Here is an 18680-nt window from a genome sequence, read left to right on the forward strand (position 1 = left end):
GGTGTCACACTTAGATAAAAATAAATCCCCCGCCCCTTGCCCTAATGCGCGCGCACGCGCGCGCGCGCGCGCGCGCGCACACACACACACACACACACACACACACACACACACAGTCTTTGTAAATCTGGTGGTGATGGAGGTAGACTGTATGTTAGTCCATGATGGAAAGGAAGCACATTGTTTCCTCCAAGTCACTGGCTGACAAAATAGTCAACCCTGATGATTTATTCTAAAGTAATGAAAAATAAATACCTCTCAATAATCGAGGGTACTGATTTGCTGGGGCCCTGCTTTCTGCAGTGTAATTTTTTTGATTTTGTTCCAATGTGGGATATTGTGGTGGATGCTGTGCTGTGCATGCTCCCAAATGGAGCCTTTCAGGGAAGAAGGACTCATACCCTCTAGCTACTGGCAGTGTTGCCACAGACTGCCTTCACAGCCAGCCCCCTTTGGGAATTGGCTGTGGTAAAGGGAATCACCTTGCCCCAGGGGCACCCCTCCTTGGGTGAGTGTCCAGTCCCCTCCCCCTGACTCAGGACAGTTCTCAAGGATCATGGCTGCTCCTGAGCGCCTCTTGTGACACCTCTGGAGCCTGCGTTGTAGCTCTGCCTCCCTCTCTCTCCTGTCCCTTCTCCTTCCTTTCCCTTCCCTTCTCCAGGTGCTGATCCCAAGAGCACTCCCTACAAAACCACTTGCACTTAAAAAAAAAAAAAGTTGATTGTGAGAGAGAGTGGGTGCAGAGAGAGAGGGAGACAGAGAATCCTAAGCAGACTCCACCCCCAGCACAGAGTCCAAAGCAGGGCTCGATCTTACAACCATGAGATCACCACCTGAGCAGAAATCGAGAGTGGGTGTTTAACCGACGGAACCACCCCGGAGCTCCCCAAACCCCTTGCACTTTAATCACCATCTCAGCGTTGGCTTCCCTGGGATCCCAACCATAGACAGATGTGATTATTTAACTTTCCTTTGAAGAGGGATTTTTCAGATATTGAAATAAACCTCAAATGTATCAAAACTAGTGTGAGAAAGTGTTATGAGAGTCGGGAAATTTTCAAGTTTTTATTTCCTTTTCAGAAGTTCTTGTATAACATGAATTATTTTAAAATTAGCCCTGCTACTTCAGTGCTTATAGCGTGACTCTAAGGGTTGGGAGAAACATGGATGAAAGAGAATCCCCAGGTTCTCTGATGACTAGCATAGAGTTGAGGAGAGGAGCCACAGGTAATGGAGATTTTGAGTGGTGATAACGTGCACAAAGAGGCTCTCTAGGCTGGGGAACCTTTACAATAATCAAAGGTACGCAGGGTAAAAGAACAGAGGTACAGCTGCTGTTCTTGTCCTGAGAGTGGTGATTTTTAAAAAAAAATGTTTATTTATTTTTGAGACAGAGAAAAAGCACCAGTGGGGGAGAGGTAGAGAGAGAGGGAGACAGAAGATCTGAAGCGGATTCTGAGCTGATAGCAGAGAGCCTGACGCAGGGCTCGAACTCAGGGACTGCGAGATCATGACCTGAGCTGAAGTCGGACACTTAACTGACTGAGCCACCCAGATGCCCCGAGAGTGGTGATTTACAGTTCAGATCCAAGAGGCAGCCTGCCTGTGTTAGAATGTTGGCTCTGTTATTCTTTTCTGTATGACCTTGGGCAAGTCACTTAATGCCTCTGTGACTCAGGGTTCTCATTTGTAAAAGAAGGATAATAATACTTAATAAGATTATGATGCCAATTAGATCTGCTAAAATATGTAATGCTTTTATAACACTATAAATAGTATCTGTTATTATTTTATTCACCAAACTTAAAAGTTGTATGCAGTCAGACCCGTTCGTTGTTTTATTGCTTCTCAGCAAAAATGTGAGTCTTCCATCCTCTACACCAACGTTGTCCAATACAAGTATGGTGCTACCACTCATGTAATAGCATTTTCTAGTAACCATATTAGAAAAGTTAAAAAAAGTGTGGGGGGGGCGCCTGACTGGCTCAGTCAGTGGATCATGCAACTATTGATCTTGAGGTTGTGAGTTTGAGCCCCATGTTGGCTGTGGGGATTACTTAAAAATAAGATCTTTAAAAAAAAGGTAAAAAAATTGAGGTGAAATCAATTTTAGGGGCGCCTGGGTGGCTCAGTCAGTTAAGTGTCTGACTCTTAATTTCAGCTTGGGTCTTGATCTCATGGTCATGAGTTTGAGCATGTGTTGGACTCCATGCTGGGTGGAGTCCAACTTAAAAAAATTAATTAAAAAATTAATTTTAATATTTTTTGTTTAACCCAGTAATTCATAAAATATTATCAACATGTAGTAATTATAAAATTATTACTGAGATAGTTTATATACTTTTACTTTTTTAAGTCTTACAAATATGGGTGCATTTTGTATTTGTAGCACATTTCAATTGCTCATTTCAATAGCCACTATGGCTACAGGCTATTGTGTTTGACTCTATACCTTTAGAGGTTTGCTAGTTACTCTTTTTATTTCAAGAGTATTCCAGTCATCCATTTCTGTGATTGAACCACCCCAAAACTTAGTAGTTTAGGACAACAATAGCTCATTATTTCTCACGAGTCTCATCCAGCTTGCACACACAAGATTGATGATTATCGCTGAATCAATTATTACCATGATAGTTGTGAAATTTTCTAATTCCATGATTCCTTCTGTGTTTATTAGTTGGAATTTTATGATAAAGAAGAACCTTTTCTTCTTCTTTCACTCATCTATTTACTTATAGGGCAGCATGAGCACATTGACTCTTTATTCAGTAGGTTATAATCCATAACTTATTTGAACATTCAAGTATTTTCACCGTTCCGTTATATATACATTAAAGCATTGGATTGCATGTAAGTCTTTCTGAGTGTTCTGCAAGATGAGCAAACTTTTCTAAAAAAATTTGACTTGATAAATGAGCGATGTTTTACAATAGGAGTAGTACGTGATCCCGAATGTCACATGATCACAACCGAGCCAATGGTTCTTGAAATTCGCTTTGATATACAAGTCCTTTGGATTACAAGCATGTTTCCGGAATGAATTATGTTCGCAAACCAAGGTTTTACTATATTATTATTTGTATAATATTTTATTTATATATATTTATATTTATATAATTTATACAAATATATATAATGGAATGATCAGACAATTTGAACATTCAAATAAAGACTTTTTTTTTTGGCAGAGTTCTCTTATTATCCCTGTACCTATATATGCCTAGCCTCCCCTATTATCAACATCACTAACCAGAATGGTACATATTTTTTTTTTAGCAAGGATGAACTTACACTGACACATCATAAACAACCAAAGTCCATCATTTACCTTAGGGTTCATTCTTGGCATTGTATATTCTATGGGTTTTGGCAAATGTATAATGGCATATGTCCATCATTATAATATCATACAGAGTATTTTCACTGCCCTGAAAACCCTCTGTGTTCTGCCTATTCATCTTTCTATGCCACCTTGCAGCAACCTGATCTTTTTATTGTATCCATGGTTTTGCTTTTTCCAGCTGTCATTTAGTTGGAATTGTATAGTATGTAGCCTTTTCAGATTGCTTCTTTGGCTTAGTAATATGCACTTAAGGTTCCTCCATGTCTTTTCATGGTCTGTTAGCTCATTTATTTTTAGAGCTGAATAATATTACATTGTCTGGATGTATCACAGTTTATTTATCCACTCACCGACTAAAGGAAACTTGGTTGCTTCTAAGCTTTGGCAATTATTAATAAAGCTGCTGTAAATATCTGTGTGCAGATTTTTGTGTGGTCATAAGTTTTCAACTCTTGAGTAAATGCCAAGGAATGTGATTGCTGGATCATATGGTAAAAGTATGTTCAGTTTTGTAAGAAATTGCCAAACTGTCTTCCTAAGTGGCTGTATCATTTTGCGTTGCAAACCAGCAGTGAGTGAGAGCTCCTGTTGCTCCACATCCTGGCCAGCATTTGATGTTGTCAATGACTGATACCAGCGTACTGGTATCTTATTGCTTCAGTTGCATTTCTTTATGATGTGGAGCATCTTCTCTTATGCTTACTTGCCATCTGTGTATCTTCTTTGCTGAGTTGTCTATTAATATTTTGGCCCATTTTCTAGTCGAGTTATTTGTTTTCTTATTGTTGAGTTTTATTTTTTAAAAATGTTTATTTATTTATTAAAAACATTTTCTTAATGTTTATTTTTGAGAGAGAGAGAGAGAGCGAGAGCGAGCGCGCCTGTACGCGCGGGGGAGGGGCAGAGAGAAAGAGACACACAAAATCCGAAGCAGGCTCCAGGCTCTGACCTGTCAGCACAGAGACCGATTCGGGGCTAAAACTCACAAACTGTGGGATAATGACCTGAGCTGAAGTCAGATGCTTAACTGACTGAGCCACCCAGGTGCCCCTTATTGTTGAGTTTTTAAAGTTCTTTGCATACTTTGGAATACAGTCCTTTATCAGGTGTGTCTTTTGCAAATATTTCTTCCAATCTGTAGCTTATCTTCTCATTGTGTTGATGTTGTCGTTTGCATAGCAGAAGTTTTTGGTTTTGATGAAGTCCAGCTTATGAATTATTTCTTTAATGGATTGCATCTTTGGTGTTATACAGAAAAAGACCAAGGTCATCTAGGTTTTCTCCTATGCTATATTCTAGGAATTTTATAGTTTTTCATTTTATATTTAAGTCTATGATCCGTTTTGAGTTAATATTTGTGAAGGGGGTAAGGTCTGTCTAGATTCACTTTTTTGTATGTAGATGTCCATTGTTCCAGCATTACTTTTTGAAGAGACAGCTTTGCTCCATTGGATTGCTTTTGCTCATTTGTCAGAGATCACTCAACCATATTAGTAGGGGTCTATTTATGGGCTCTATCTTCTGTTCCATTAATCAGTTTGCCTGTCTTTTGCCAGTACCACGCTGCCTTGGTTACTATAGCTTTACGGTAAGTTTTAGACTTGGTAGCATCAATCCTCCAACTTTGTTCTCCTTCAGTATTGTAATGGCTATCCTGGGTCCTTTGCGTCTCCACATAAACTTTAGAATCAATTTGTTGATTTCCATAAAATAACTTTATGGGATTTTGATTAGGATTGCGTTGCATCTATGGCTCAAGTTCGGAAGAACTGACGTCTTGACAGTATTGAGTCTTTCTGTCCGTGAACATTGAATATCTCTTCAATTATTTAATCCTTCCTTGATTTCATTTACCAGAGTACTTTCCTCATATAGGTATCGTAACCATTTTGTTAGGTTTAAACCTAAGTATTTCTTTGTTTGGTATGCTAATGTAAATGGTGTTATTTTTAATTTCCAATTCCACTTGTTCATTGTTGGTACATTTTTAATTGAGAACACACTCTCTTCACATATGCTGAGGTATGTGTTAAGATCAGAGTAAATTCTGCTGTGTGGAGGATATTCTCAGTTCCCTCGTTACCCCCATATTGAACTATTTAAATGTTTCAGTTCAAATATGTTACAGGGTTTGTCTTTTTGCCTGGAGAGTACCATGACTCCCTTCAGCAAATATTTTTACAACACAAAACTTGTCCAGTAAATTGTCTGTATTTATGGTGCTTTTGAATGTCTCACCAAACTTAGTTGCTGCAATATCATAGGGCTTCTCAGTTTCTCTTCAGTTCAGTATAGAATATGCCCATCTCATTAAAAATAAGAACTTGATGAGATGTTTCTTCCCACAAGTTGAGATATTCCCAAAGCATGACTATAGTATTTCAGAGTTAAATCTTGTGCACATTAAACCCATCTCATATTGATATTTTGCTGCTCCGAAAAGATTCAGGACAAATGCTAACTCAGGATGCCGGGAGAGCAGCAGAACCTGGAATGATCCTGGCAAGGACTCACGCTGTGTAAAAGGCCTTTCATGATTTGGTCCAGCCTCATCTCTATAATCCTCTCTTTGCCAGCTCTTTGCTTCTGTAGACTCATGCTGACCTCCACTCTTTTGCACTTGCTGCTGCTCTGCCTGGAAACTCTTCCCTTTCTTTCGCATCTGGCTAATTTTCCTTTATCCTACAACCCTAGACTCTGGCATCATTTTCTCTAAGTGCCTTCCCCTGATCCCTCTGAGGTGGTCTCTGCCCTATCTTTATTGCAGCCCTTCCATGTCGAGTTATATCTGTTCAGTTGTTTCTCCTTCTTCTCCTTTTCAAGACACTTTTTGTCCTTTGTCCTATTATTTAAGAGTCTTGCTCTTTGCTTTCTATGGCGACAGTTATCGGATAAACTGATTTTTGCTAGGGGATAAATGATTTTGATGAATTGCTTATCTGCTGCTGAAAACATATTTGTATTTCATGGAGGCCCATTGGGGTAGTGGTCTTCAAAGTGGGTGTATGCACATCGGGGGTTGTACAAGACCATTTATAAGGATGTAGGCAGGCAGGACATGTATTAGCTTTATTTCTTCTATTTCATTGAGCAAATCTAAGGAATTAAGGTTTTCTAATACTTAATATTTTGGTTGAGAAAGTACATATATGTAACTTGATCCTCTAACTTGACATTGATAATATGTCCTAATTGACTCAGTTCTCCATTGTAACAATTTGAAGACCTTGCTGTAGAGGCATGCTGACATCCCCAGTGGATAGCTCTTCGGGTTTTCTGGCACTATAATGACTTACAGTTATGAAGTGTTTCCTGTGTGGCAGACATTGTTCTATCCACTTTACAGATATCAACGTACTTATTCTTCACAACCACCTTGTGAGATTGGTACTATTATTAATTAGCATGCTCATGTTATGGATGAAAAAATGGAGCCTGGATAATCAGGTAACTTTTTCAAGGATGGGGTGAGCACATGGTTGATTCATTTTAGAACTGATGTAGTCTAATTCGAGAGGCCACTTGTTGAACCCCTGCTCTGTACTGTGCTGTGCTCTAGCGTCTGTCCGTTCCTACAGGATAGACACATGTGGCTTCCAGGAGGATGGGGGCTGTGTCTGTCTTGTCATTGTGGTAAAAATTCTTAAATATTCACAAATATTTCTTAAAGGAAGGAACTGTGTGGGGCGCCTGGGTGGCGCAGTCGGTTAAGCGTCCGACTTCAGCCAGGTCACGATCTCGCCGTCCGTGAGTTCGAGCCCTGCATCAGGCTCTGGGCTGATGGCTCGGAGCCTGGAGCCTGGAGCCTGTTTCCGATTCTGTGTCTCCCTCTCTCTCTGCCCCTCCCCCGTTCATGCTCTGTCTCTCTCTGTCCCCCCAAAAAAATAAATAAACGTTGAAAAAAAAATGAAGGAACTGTGAGGCCTGTCACCACCTCTGAACTCATGTCACTTAAATGGGAACTTTGGATAAGTATTCTTTTGTTTTTAACTTGAAACATTTTTTTTTCCCTTGAAATAATTAGATCTGATGAGAAATTGGCATGAATTAAATTAGAAGTCCTATGTTTAGAAACTTTACATGAAAAAAAAAGTCTGCCTCACTCTAATACCAGTGAGTCAGTTATGAGTCCCAGCTCACCCCTGACATGACTAATGCCTTCCTTTTCTTCTTTTATCATGAGGGTCTGAGAACGTAAGAAATAAACCTTAGGTTCTTCCTCAACACCGATTGAAGCGTCCCTCAAATGTGTATAACCTGAAAGCAGCAACAAGAGTAGCAGCAACAATGAACAAAAATGATAATGGAAAAGAGAAGCAGAACTTAAACTAATTTTTTGGGGGGGGTTCACCCACTGATAGCCTTTTAAGTCTGGCTCCACTTTCCTTAATTCTTCAGCACAAGGATATGTAATAATCTCTCAGGTGTTCTGGGATTTAATAAAATTGTTTTGTTTTGGCCAAATAAGTTTGTGATTCTGTAAGCTTATGATTCTTTCCACATCTGAAAGAGTATTTAGGAGATTCTTGGGAGTTTTGTATTATATCATCATATTCCAATTATGACTCTATTTTCTTCCCTGTTTTGCTTTTAGGCTCTTTCAAGACACTTACTCTTCCATCAGTAAGTATCCATTTAAAAAATTTGGTTTCAGAAATATACATTGCATTGATGAGACAAATAAATTAATATTTTGTTGACTTTTATATCAATTTATGTTTCTTGTGAGTTTGTCTTGAGTTCAGTTTCACCTTTAAATTAAGAATAATGTTACTTTGGGGTGCCTGGGTGGCTCAGTCAGTTGAGCATCCGACTTCGGCTCGGGTCATGATCTCGCTGTCTGTGAGTTCGAGCCCCACCTTGGGCTCTGTGCTGACAGCTCAGAGCCTGGAGCCAGTTTCAGATTCTGTGTCTCCCTCTCTCTGCTCCTCCCCTGCTCATGCTCTGTCTCTCTCTGTCAATAATAAATAAACACTAAAAAAAAAATTATAAAAAAAATAGAATAATGTTACTTTAGGGGCACTTGGTGGCTCATCGGTTGAGTGCCCGACTTCAGCTTAGGTCACAATCTCACAGTTTGTGAGTTCAAGCCCTGCATTGGCTCTCTGCTGTCAGCTTCGAGCCCCACTTTGGATCCTCTGTCCCCCTCTCTCTCTCGGTCCCTCCCCCGCTCATTCTCTCTCTCTCTCTCTCTCTCTCCCTCTCTCTCAAAAATGAATAAACATTAAAAAAAATTTTTTAAAGAATGTTACTTCAGGGAGATCGGTTATTAGCCTCTTCAAACTCATAGCAAAGATTTTTTGCTTGTGAAACAGGGAACTTCACTGGGGAAACCTTCCTGGAGTGTTGCCAAGAAACCTGGGCTGGTTTGGTGCCGTTTCTGCCTTACTGAACCTCAAAGTTTTGAGTGTGAAATTAACACTCTGTCCCTCGGTTTCCCTGTCCTAGAAAGTGGAGGGTCACGCTGAGCCATATTGAAGCCTGAGACATTGGTGATATTGATCCTGTCTTTGTTAAAAATTTTTGTGTTCATAATTTAATTTTTTGCACTACCTTTTCTATTTTAAAATATTAAAAATTTACTTATCTTGATTACTGATTTTTTTGGCTCCTCCTTAAGTTTTGCACCAGAGGCAAGGGTCTCACTCACCCCACCCTTGTCCTAGCTCTGGAAAAGGGGATAAAGTGACTGCTTCCTTCATAGGGGGTACTTTACCCTGGAGGTGAAATGAGATGTGAAAGTGCTGTAAAATTTGCTATGGAAGTGAAAAGGGGTTATTATTTTGTTGAGAAAGTCGTAAAACCTGGTGATTAAATGCTGTTTGTGAACTGATCCTGCTTCTCATAGCTTTGATTTGGAAGTTTGTACTTTTATTACCATGTTTTATTTTGGAGCTTCACACTTTGAATGTACTGTAGAGAAAGTAGACCACAGCATCCAACAAGAGATGCAATTTGGTATACTTTTCTGAGAACAGTTGACTAATGACTTTGTTAAAAAACAAAATTTCACCCGGTAAATTTGAAGATCTAATTGGCTTTATTAAGAGATTCATGAATTGGGCAGGATCCCACCTAGCAAGCAGAGGGGAGCTCCAAAGAGTTGTACAACACGGAAGGTTTTTGTAGGAAGGAAGGTGGGGCAAGGAAGTTATTAGCAAAAGAAAAGAAAGGATTGTTCCAGGCAAGGGAAGGGCATGGGGTCTTATCCTGCAGATTACCTCATCTTCCTTTGGGTGGGGTGGGGGTGGGGGAGAGGGCCCATGTGACAGATTACCTCATTGGTGCTTGTCAGAAAGTTCCAGATTGATTGGCTTAAAATTCCACTCCTGGAGAGGTTGAAACTGCAGTTAAGTCCTGATTTTCTGTTCTGGGATCAAATGACTCCACCTTGGGCCTGTGGTTTCTTTTCAACAACTTGGGCCCTGATACTTTACATACTTAATGTAGGATTAGCACTAACTGATGAGCCAGGTTCCCCCATTACTTCTTGAAGGTTACTTATCAAGCACATTCAGAAAGCACATTAGTTTTTGCAGGGGTGGTGGTAGGGGATGGTATTCCTAGAAAATGTAGTGCTACCAAATAGTACTTTATAAACATTACTTATGTACCATAGCTGTTGCTTCTTACCTATTATGTTTGTACTTTCCCTCTTAAGAAATATAACTGCTTTTCTATTGTTGAATAGGAACTAGGGAAAGAGAGGCAAAGCAGGTGGAAATGGGGGGAGAGCCCAATCTCAGTGGTAATAAAACATTACATTGCGTTTATGTACCCTAAAATAATAGATGCTGGCCATGATGGTGTTGAAAGAGTATTCCAATGAGAAGCTTAAAATAAATCCTGTGTAATAGAATTGTCCTGTAGCAGAAGGGGGTGGGATTTAAGTTCAGAAACCACAGCTTAAAGTACAACTGTCTGGTTTCATCAGAGAAGCCTATAGTTACACAGGCTGGAAGTGTAGAAAGGCTGGAAAGAGAAGGCATCAGGCTTGGGATTGTTCCAGTAATGTCAGTTTATTATAAATTGCACTTGTCCAAACTATCATTAACTGGGCTTTGGCTGCTATTATTCTTTTAATCCTTACCTATGGGAAATGCTAACTCCAAATCCTGTATTTGTCTTTCCCAGTAATGCCATTTCTATTGTAGATAGATATAGCAATTACCTATTGAAGGCTTTCTTAGACATTATATCCCTTTTCTAGTAAAACAAAAATTTAAAGACTAGTCGTAAAGTGTGTCTGGGAAAATTTGATAATGCTTGGCAAAAATAGAAAGTTCTGCGTTGTTATGAGTTGTCAGTTAAAATAGGCTCAGCTTTCAGAGTGTGCACTTGCATTCTGATGTTTGTAATATTTCAGATTGTTTTTTGAGGTTCTCATGAATTTTTGCTGTAAAATGTAAATATTTTGACTTCATTAAAACAAATGGTTTTTAATATCTGATTAGCTCATTGTTTCTATTTTTGATACACTAAAATCAACTTTTAATAAGAAGTAAATAAAAATGATTGATGCTTAGTATAAAGGTTATTTTTTTGCAGAAAATGTTTTAGGCAAATTTCTTTTATTCTCTGTAAGTAAATCCAACTTAACATGAGGGAGGGGTTTTTAAAGTTAGGAATGTTTTGAAGTTTATTTTATGTATAATTAACATTTTAAAAATGTATTTTAAATAGAAACTCATCTTAAATCCCTCAATTTTATTTTGAAAGTTATTTGAAATCTCTCCTTATTTTAGTAATTATAAGTAATTAATGAAGTAGAGTAGGATAAATCCTATTTTGTTGTTTCCGTTTCCTTGATAATTCATCTTTCAGAGGTTAAATGGTTTTAGTCATCCCAGATTAGTTCTTTGCCCACCAAGGATCTTTTGTAAATTTTTATTTATTTTTATTAAAAAATTTTTTTTAATGTTTTTATTTACCTTTGAGACAGAGAGAAGGCAGGAGCTGGGGCGGGGAAAAGGAGAGGGAGACAGGAACTGAAGCCGGCTCCACACTGACAGCAGAGAGCCCCATGCGAGCTCGAACTCATGAGTGATAAGACCATGGCCTGAGCTGAAGTCAGACGCCTAGCTGACTGAACCACCCAGGCGCCCCAATTTTTATTTATTTCTATTTTATTTTTAAGTAAACCCTACACCCAACATGGCACTTGAACTCACAACCCTAACCAAAAGTCATTAGTTCCACTGTCTGAGCCAGCCAGGAGTCCCTCCCCAAGGACCTTTTTGAGCACACTTGCCTTAAATACCCTGGGCAAAGAGCAATCATTTACTCAGGAAATTTGCATTTATGTATACATAGAATAGACTTAGCATAATGAGCATGCGCCACTCAGGTGCCAATTGGTACTTGGCTGATCAAAGCACCTTGATGTACTGCTGCCAGGCAGTGTCCGTCTGTGGGAACTGTCTTTTTCCAGCCCTCGGCGCTCAGCTCAACATGTGAAACTGCAGAATCCCCGTGGGTAGATAACTGGTTCTTGCATAAGAGAAGGGCATGGGAAGTCTCTGATGAGGGAACCTCTTTATTACCAATCCCTGGAACTCTTTCAGTAACTGGGACCCCAAGGAGGCAGAAGGATCAGTAGAGATACAAGCGCCTTTAACACCTTCTGGTGGCCTCTCCACTGTGGGGAGCAGGTTACAACCCATTCTAGGTCTGATACAGAGAAAAACCTTCGTAAAGATTGCTGAAAATCCACATTATTTTCTTCATTTTCTTTCACGTTATGTCCTTCTACTGTTAACAGTGGAGGGTCAAGCTCTCTACCACAGCTCAGCATCCTTAGTGCCATGCAGAGTCGGCAGTGACACCACAAGGCGTATGGTGATGCCTCATGGTTTATAGAGTCACCTCTGGTCTACTGATACACCAAGTTCTTTTGTAATCTCTGACTTTCCAGCCCTGGGAATAACACTGAGGCTTTGAGGATCCTGAATCACCTAAATCTTACATATGGAGGGTGGGCAGGGTTTCAAATGGGGCAGCTAAAAAAGCAAATTACTTGGGGTAGCTGAAAGGAGCATGAAGATAGTACTGTCTCCTCCTGAGGCGATGCCAGCTCCCTGATGGAGGGTGGAGTAGGGCACAGAGATTGTGTTTTTGAACACGTCTGTGTTACTTCTGCTTTTTTATTTGGCATTCTCATGGTTAAATAGGGCTCTTTAGTTTTGTGCCTCTGAATTATTAATTTGACGTAAATCTTCAATCTACTATCAGTTCTGGAGGCTCTGTGCCACTAAAAATGATCAAACTATATCCAAATCATAAAAAGCAATCCCATCAAATATCATTATTTAAATATAAAGTATTTATGAACCTTTGCCATATATATGATATGCTGGCATATTTAATTTTCTGCTTATAGTATTAAAGTATCTATTTAAAAGAATCTGAGAACTGAAGTATCATTTGGGAAAATAGAATATAAGAATGCAAGTTCCAAGCTAGACTCTTAGCCTTACTAGGGCACACATCTTTGGCTTATGTTGTATTCCAAGGACTTAGAACAATTTGGAGCTAGGAGGTGCTCAATAAACATTTATTGAAGAAAAGCAAAAATTGGCACTAGAAGTTATGTAAATGTGATGCTACTGATTGTTCTTCTAACATTTTATTAAGAATTTTTTCAATATAGGGGCGCCTGGGTGGCTCAGTCGGTTGAGCGTCTGACTTCGGCTCAGGTCATGATCTCACGGTTCGTGAGTTCGAGCCCCACGTCAGGCTCTGTGCTGACAGCTGCGAGCCTGGAGCCTGCTTCAGATTCTGTGTCTCCCTCTCTCTTTGCCCCTTCCCCACTCATGCTCTGTCTCTGTCTCTGAAAAATGAATAAACGTTAAAAAAAAATTAAAAAAAAAAAAGAATTTTTTTCAATATAAAAAAAACTTGAAAGAATTTTGTAGTGAGCACTTCTGTATCCAGCACTCAGAATCTACCATTAATGCTTTACTATACTTGCTCTATTTCTTTTTTTTTTTTTAATTTTTTTTCAACATTTTTATTTATTTTTGGGACAGAGAGAGACAGAGCATGAATGGGGGAGGGGCAGAGAGAGAGGGAGACACAGAATCAGAAACAGGCTCCAGGCTCTGAGCCATCAGCCCAGAGCCTGACGCGGGGCTCGAACTCACGGACCGCGAGATCGTGACCTGGCTGAAGTCGGACGCTTAACCGACTGCGCCACCCAGGCGCCCCTATACTTGCTCTATTTCATATCTATCCATCCATCTGTCTCTCCATCCATTAATTGATCTTATTTAAAAAAATTTTTATGTTTATTTACTTATTTTTTGAGAGAGAGGGAGAAAGCAAGCCAGGGAGGAGCAGAGAGGGAGGGAGAGATTGAGTCCCAAGCAGGCTCCATGCTCAGTGCAGAGACCAGTGCAGGGCTTGAACTCATGAACTGTGAGATCATGACCTGAACTGAAACCAAGAGTCAGATGCTTAACTGTTTGAGCCACCCATGCACCCCTAATTCATCTTATTTTTAAAATGTGTCTCTAAGTAAATTGTGGGCATCAGTACTTTTCTCCCTAAATATTTTTTTGCTGACCGTTTTATTGGTGGCTTGTTACATTTCCTTCATATTCTCATCCATATTGTGAGCATCAAGGTAGCTGCAGTTACTGCAGGATCTCTGAGCTTTCTGTGGACAAAACTTATTTGCCAACACGAACCAGAATTTAGTTTCAGAACCTCAGGTTTATTATCATGAAAACGAACTAAAAGTCAGGTATACTAGCCATCTATTGTGTAACCGATTATCCCAAAGCTTTGGGCTATTACAAGGCTGCAGTCAGGATGTCAGTTAGACCTGCAGTCACTTGAAGGCTTCAGTAGGTCAGGGATCTTCTGTAATGTAGTTCATTCATATGGCTGTCGAGCTGGTGGTGGGTGTTGGTGGGGGCCTCATTTCTCCCTATGTGGGCCTCTCTACAGGCTTCTTGAGTGTCCTCCTCACATGGCAGCTGGATTCCCCCAGAGCGAAGAATCCCAGAGAGAAAGAGAACCAGGCAGAAGCCATCCTTTCTCTAACACAGCTTCATTATTTTCTTGAGAAGCAAGTCCCTACGTCTGGGGAATGAGGCTCTACTTTTTGGAGGGCAGAGAGTCAGAGAATTGTCAGACATGATTTAAAGACACCATATGGAGGCCTTTATTAGAGTAGTATAGCTCATTTCAGGTTTGAATCTTAGCTAGTAACCTGGAACAGCTTCCCAAATTCCCCTAAGCCCCTGCATAAAATGGTGTTAGTGAGAGCGCCACCTGAAGGATTGTTGTAAAATGACAGGTCATGTAAACTGCTGTATGGCTTCAAGTCTGTTAATGCTGGAAGGTAAGAATTCTGTTGGTAATAGTAGTAGGAAAGCAGCAGCACCCCCATCCTTTCCAGGATGATGACCTGTGATGTGCAGGATGCAGGAAGAGAGCACACTGTAGAAAAGAGTTCGAGAGAGATACGGCAAGAAACAAGTCTTGTGCAAATTGTGCTTTTCACCAGTTGACTGCCTCAAAGAGGGAGGTATGGAAAAGTGTTGAAAGACCTTAAATATTCTGACCCACAGTGACTGTTGGGAAGAATGTGCACTTGGGCTAGGAAATGACAAGGTGACTGGTGTTGAGCCCTCCATTCTGAGAACCCTGCAATTTAACGGGAGAGAAAACTACAGGATGTTAAGAGGGAAAACAAATTGTTTAATGTTGGTGCCTAGGAGGGGCAAGTTTTTCAACATGGCAATTACGTTTAATAATACTATAGACTTAAATTTTCTATTCTTGGGGTGCCTGGGTGGCTCAGTCAGTTGAGTGTCCAATTCTTGGACAAGTCATGATCTCATGGGTTTGATCCTGATGGCAGGCTCTGTGCTGACAGTGCAGAGCCTGCTTGGGATTCTCTCTCTCTCCTTTTTCTGCCCCTTCCCCCCACCTCTCCCCCCCCAATAAAATAAGTAAACCTAAAAAATAGAAATTTTTCTATTCTAACATAATTAAAAACATTTTTGAGGTAAAATAATGAGACTGATCTCTTCATTTTCTCCAGCTACCTCTGAACAGTGCAGATGGGATTTATGAGCTACGTGTAACTGGACGTGCCCAGGATGAGATCTTATTCTCTAATAGTACGCGCTTATCATTTGAGACCAAGAGAATGACTGTCTTCATTCAAACAGACAAGTCCCTGTACAAGCCGAAGCAGGAAGTGAAGTTTCGTGTCGTTACACTCTTCTCAGATTTTAAACCTTATAAAACTTCTTTAAACATTCTAATTAAGGTAAGTGCCAGATAGAAATAAAGCTCTGTGCACTTACTGGCACTCTGTGCCAGTAAGAAATAAAGCATCTTACTAAAGCTCTGTGCGAAGTTCTGGTCAGGTTATCTTAGAATTAGCCTTGGGTAAGCTTCCCTCCCAACATGAGAATACTCTCTCTCGGAAGGGAAATGGTAGAGCAGTGGGGTCAGAGCTCAGGCTCCAAAGTTGGCTAGCTGGGGCTCCAGTCCTTGCTTCTTCATTGATTAATTCATTTGTTAAACATTTTTTGAACTTCTGTGGTCAGGGCTCTGGAGTGGGGCACTGAGCAGAACAGATTAAGTCCCCTGCTCACATCAAGCTTATATTTCAGTGAATAGTGTGGAGACAGGCACTAAATAAACACATAAATATGTATATAAAGGGATTGGTGTGTGTGTGTGTGTGTGTGTGTGTGTGTGTGTGTGTGTGTGTGTGTGTAAGAGAGAGAGAGAGTGTTTATGTTTGCTCTTTTCTCTAGATTGTTAGGGGAGTCCTATTTGAGCAGAGACCTAAAGGAAATAAAAGAATGAGCCCATACATACAGAGGGAACAGCTTGTGTAAAGGCCCTGGTGGGAACTTGTTGGGTGCATTGGAGGAAAAATAGGCTGAAAGTGTACCAGGGTGTGAGGGGACAAATATTAGGAGATGAGGTAAGATATAGGTATGTTGGTTGGAGGAGGGATGGACCATACAGGGTCTTCTTAGGCATGATATGGACTTTGTATTTTACTCTGAGTGAAGCAAGAATTCACTGGAGAATTCTGAGGACAGGCGTGATGTGATTTGACTTATAAAAGGATCACTGTCTGCTCTAAGAAGAATAGATGCTAGTTGTGTGAGAAAATTAATCTCTCAAAGCCCCAGTTTCTTTATTTGTAGAATGTGTAATAATAATAATACCTCACAAAGGTTTTGTGAGATAATCCAAGCACAGCATTTAGAACTATGCCTGCCACATAGTACATGCTCACTGAACATTAGCTCTTGTTATTATGGGAACCCTTTTGGCAGGGAGTCATTTGTCCTCTGCTGCTTGCACACTCGGATAGTCTGGAGGCAGATAGTTAGACTGAGTGTTTTCCTGTGGGAACTAAGTTGAGGACCATTGAGATCCTGCTGGACCTGCTTTTCTATACTTATGCTGAGGAGAATACTAGACATTTGATCATTACATGGAAATAAGGTGATCAGCTCACCCCAGTTTGCCTGGGACTCTCTTGATTTTATAACTGAAAGTCCCTGGTCCTGGGAACCCTCTTGGTTTCCTTCAATGTTCTGATAAATGACATAGAATGGAAGGCAAATTTAGGTTTTTTAGTTCAGCGTCTTCCTATTCTTCTTAACTTCTTTGTTGTTATAAATTAAACTAAAAGCCAAACAAAAATCAAGCAAACAAACATGTATACGTGTAACTTCAAGCCAGATTGTGTTTGTAGCAAACACATCGGCTGGCATGCTGCTCAGTGTGTATTTCTTGAATTTCCAAGAATTGCAGTCCTGTGAATCTCTGCCTTCACTGTATAATGGAATGTCTAAAAAGGAGGTTGGCATAGTGAATAGCATGTCTAAATTCAAGTAGCTCTCTAAGCAGGGCTTTATGGACCACAGTCATATCATCTTTCACCATTTATCCACATATACTGAGAACTTAGTACGTGCCAGAAATTAAGTGTAAGGTGGAGGATTTAGAGGTCACCTGCCTGTCTCTGGCGGTTTATATCCAATCTGCCTCATTCTACCTGTGGTCATGAAAGTCAGCACTTGATAAATTGCCCGTTCTAGGCATCAACCCAGAACTAACCCTGCTGATGCGGGACAAATACCTCACAGAGGTTTTTGTGAGGATTAAAGTGAGTAATTTAAGTAAAGCATTTAGAACTGTGCTGGTCTGTGCATTTTTACTATTTTGCCTCGCCATGGTGCTTTAGGATCTGCCTTTGAAACCTTTGATTTGTACTCTTGGGCTATTCTCTACAACTCTGGACTTTGCTTGCCACATTTGGCTTTCTCAGAGAGACCTGTGGTCCTGAGAAATCCTACTGGCTTTGCTAGCATGTGGCCCTCTTGGCTCGGGAAGGGGCGTTTAGACTGAAATTCCACCTGGAACCCAGAGTGTTTGGGAACAGTGCCCGGGGGTTGCCATACTCTGCTGTCTGCACCCGGGCAGTGAGGCTGGGATATGAACTCAGGTCCAGCCTTGCCACTTGCAGAGCCACATGGGAGCACTGATGCCCACACTGCTGTCTTCCTCCATCTGAAAAACAGTCATTTGGGCCAGAATGTGATGTTTTCTACATCTTTCAGTGTAGAATAGTTGGTTTCTTGGCAAAACCTCTTAGAAAAAAGTGGAACTTAGTGTAACAAGAACCCCTGACTTGAACAAAGCTGTACTAGGGAGTACAGCACCACCTTCAGGCTAACGTGGAGAAGTGCACTGATGGCTGGGAGGCTAACTTCTCGGAATCCATCCTGCCCGGTCAAGAAGACAGTCAGTGATACTATAATAGTAAGTGACCTAACAGGACAGCTAGTAGCTACACTTGTGGTGAGCATAGCAGAGTGTATAAACTTGTCAAATCAGTAAGCTGTAAAAAAAAGAAAAAGAATTGCTGTAGCTGTAGGATGTAGCTAAAATATTGACTGTCAAGTCACAGCATGTTCAGGGGGTGCTCAGTGTTTTGTGGGTTTTTTTTTTTTTGTCATTTGGTATTATTAATTTTGTCTGCCTTGATAACTGACCTTCTCAGGTTGAAAAGGCCTTCAGGGCCCTTTTGACCGTGGTAAAAACGTGCCCTACCTCTGCTCTAATTCTCGCTACCTCTGGCTACTCTGGCTTGACACTATGGAAATCAGTGCCTTCCACACCTCCATGGTAGCTGGCACAGCAGACTTCTACCGTGACTTCCTTCCTGAAGAAAGTGTTGCTTCTTGTACAGATGAATGACCTTGTATGGGAATAGCTGTTGTTGCCTTAAGGGTGTATCTTGTGATTGTGCCCTGACACTCTGGCGTGGGGCAGCCATGACAAAACCAGG

At 40.6% G+C, this 18680-nt stretch overlaps 1 protein-coding gene across 8 annotated transcripts in view; it reads left to right on the forward strand.

Annotated features, from left to right (window-relative positions):
* CD109 (CD109 molecule) overlaps positions 1-18680 on the forward strand; it is a 151858-nt gene that overhangs the window by 29461 nt on the left and 103717 nt on the right. For all 8 annotated transcript variants that reach the window (XM_045057740.1, XM_045057742.1, XM_023254142.2 and 5 more), the window contains 2 exons: positions 7938-7966; positions 15396-15626. In XM_045057740.1, the coding sequence (XP_044913675.1) occupies positions 7938-7966; positions 15396-15626 (260 nt within the window). The remainder of the gene's footprint in view (positions 1-7937; positions 7967-15395; positions 15627-18680) is intronic.

This window comes from Felis catus, chromosome B2, assembly GCF_018350175.1.
Source record: "Felis catus isolate Fca126 chromosome B2, F.catus_Fca126_mat1.0, whole genome shotgun sequence".
Taxonomy (NCBI): domain Eukaryota; kingdom Metazoa; phylum Chordata; class Mammalia; order Carnivora; family Felidae; genus Felis; species Felis catus.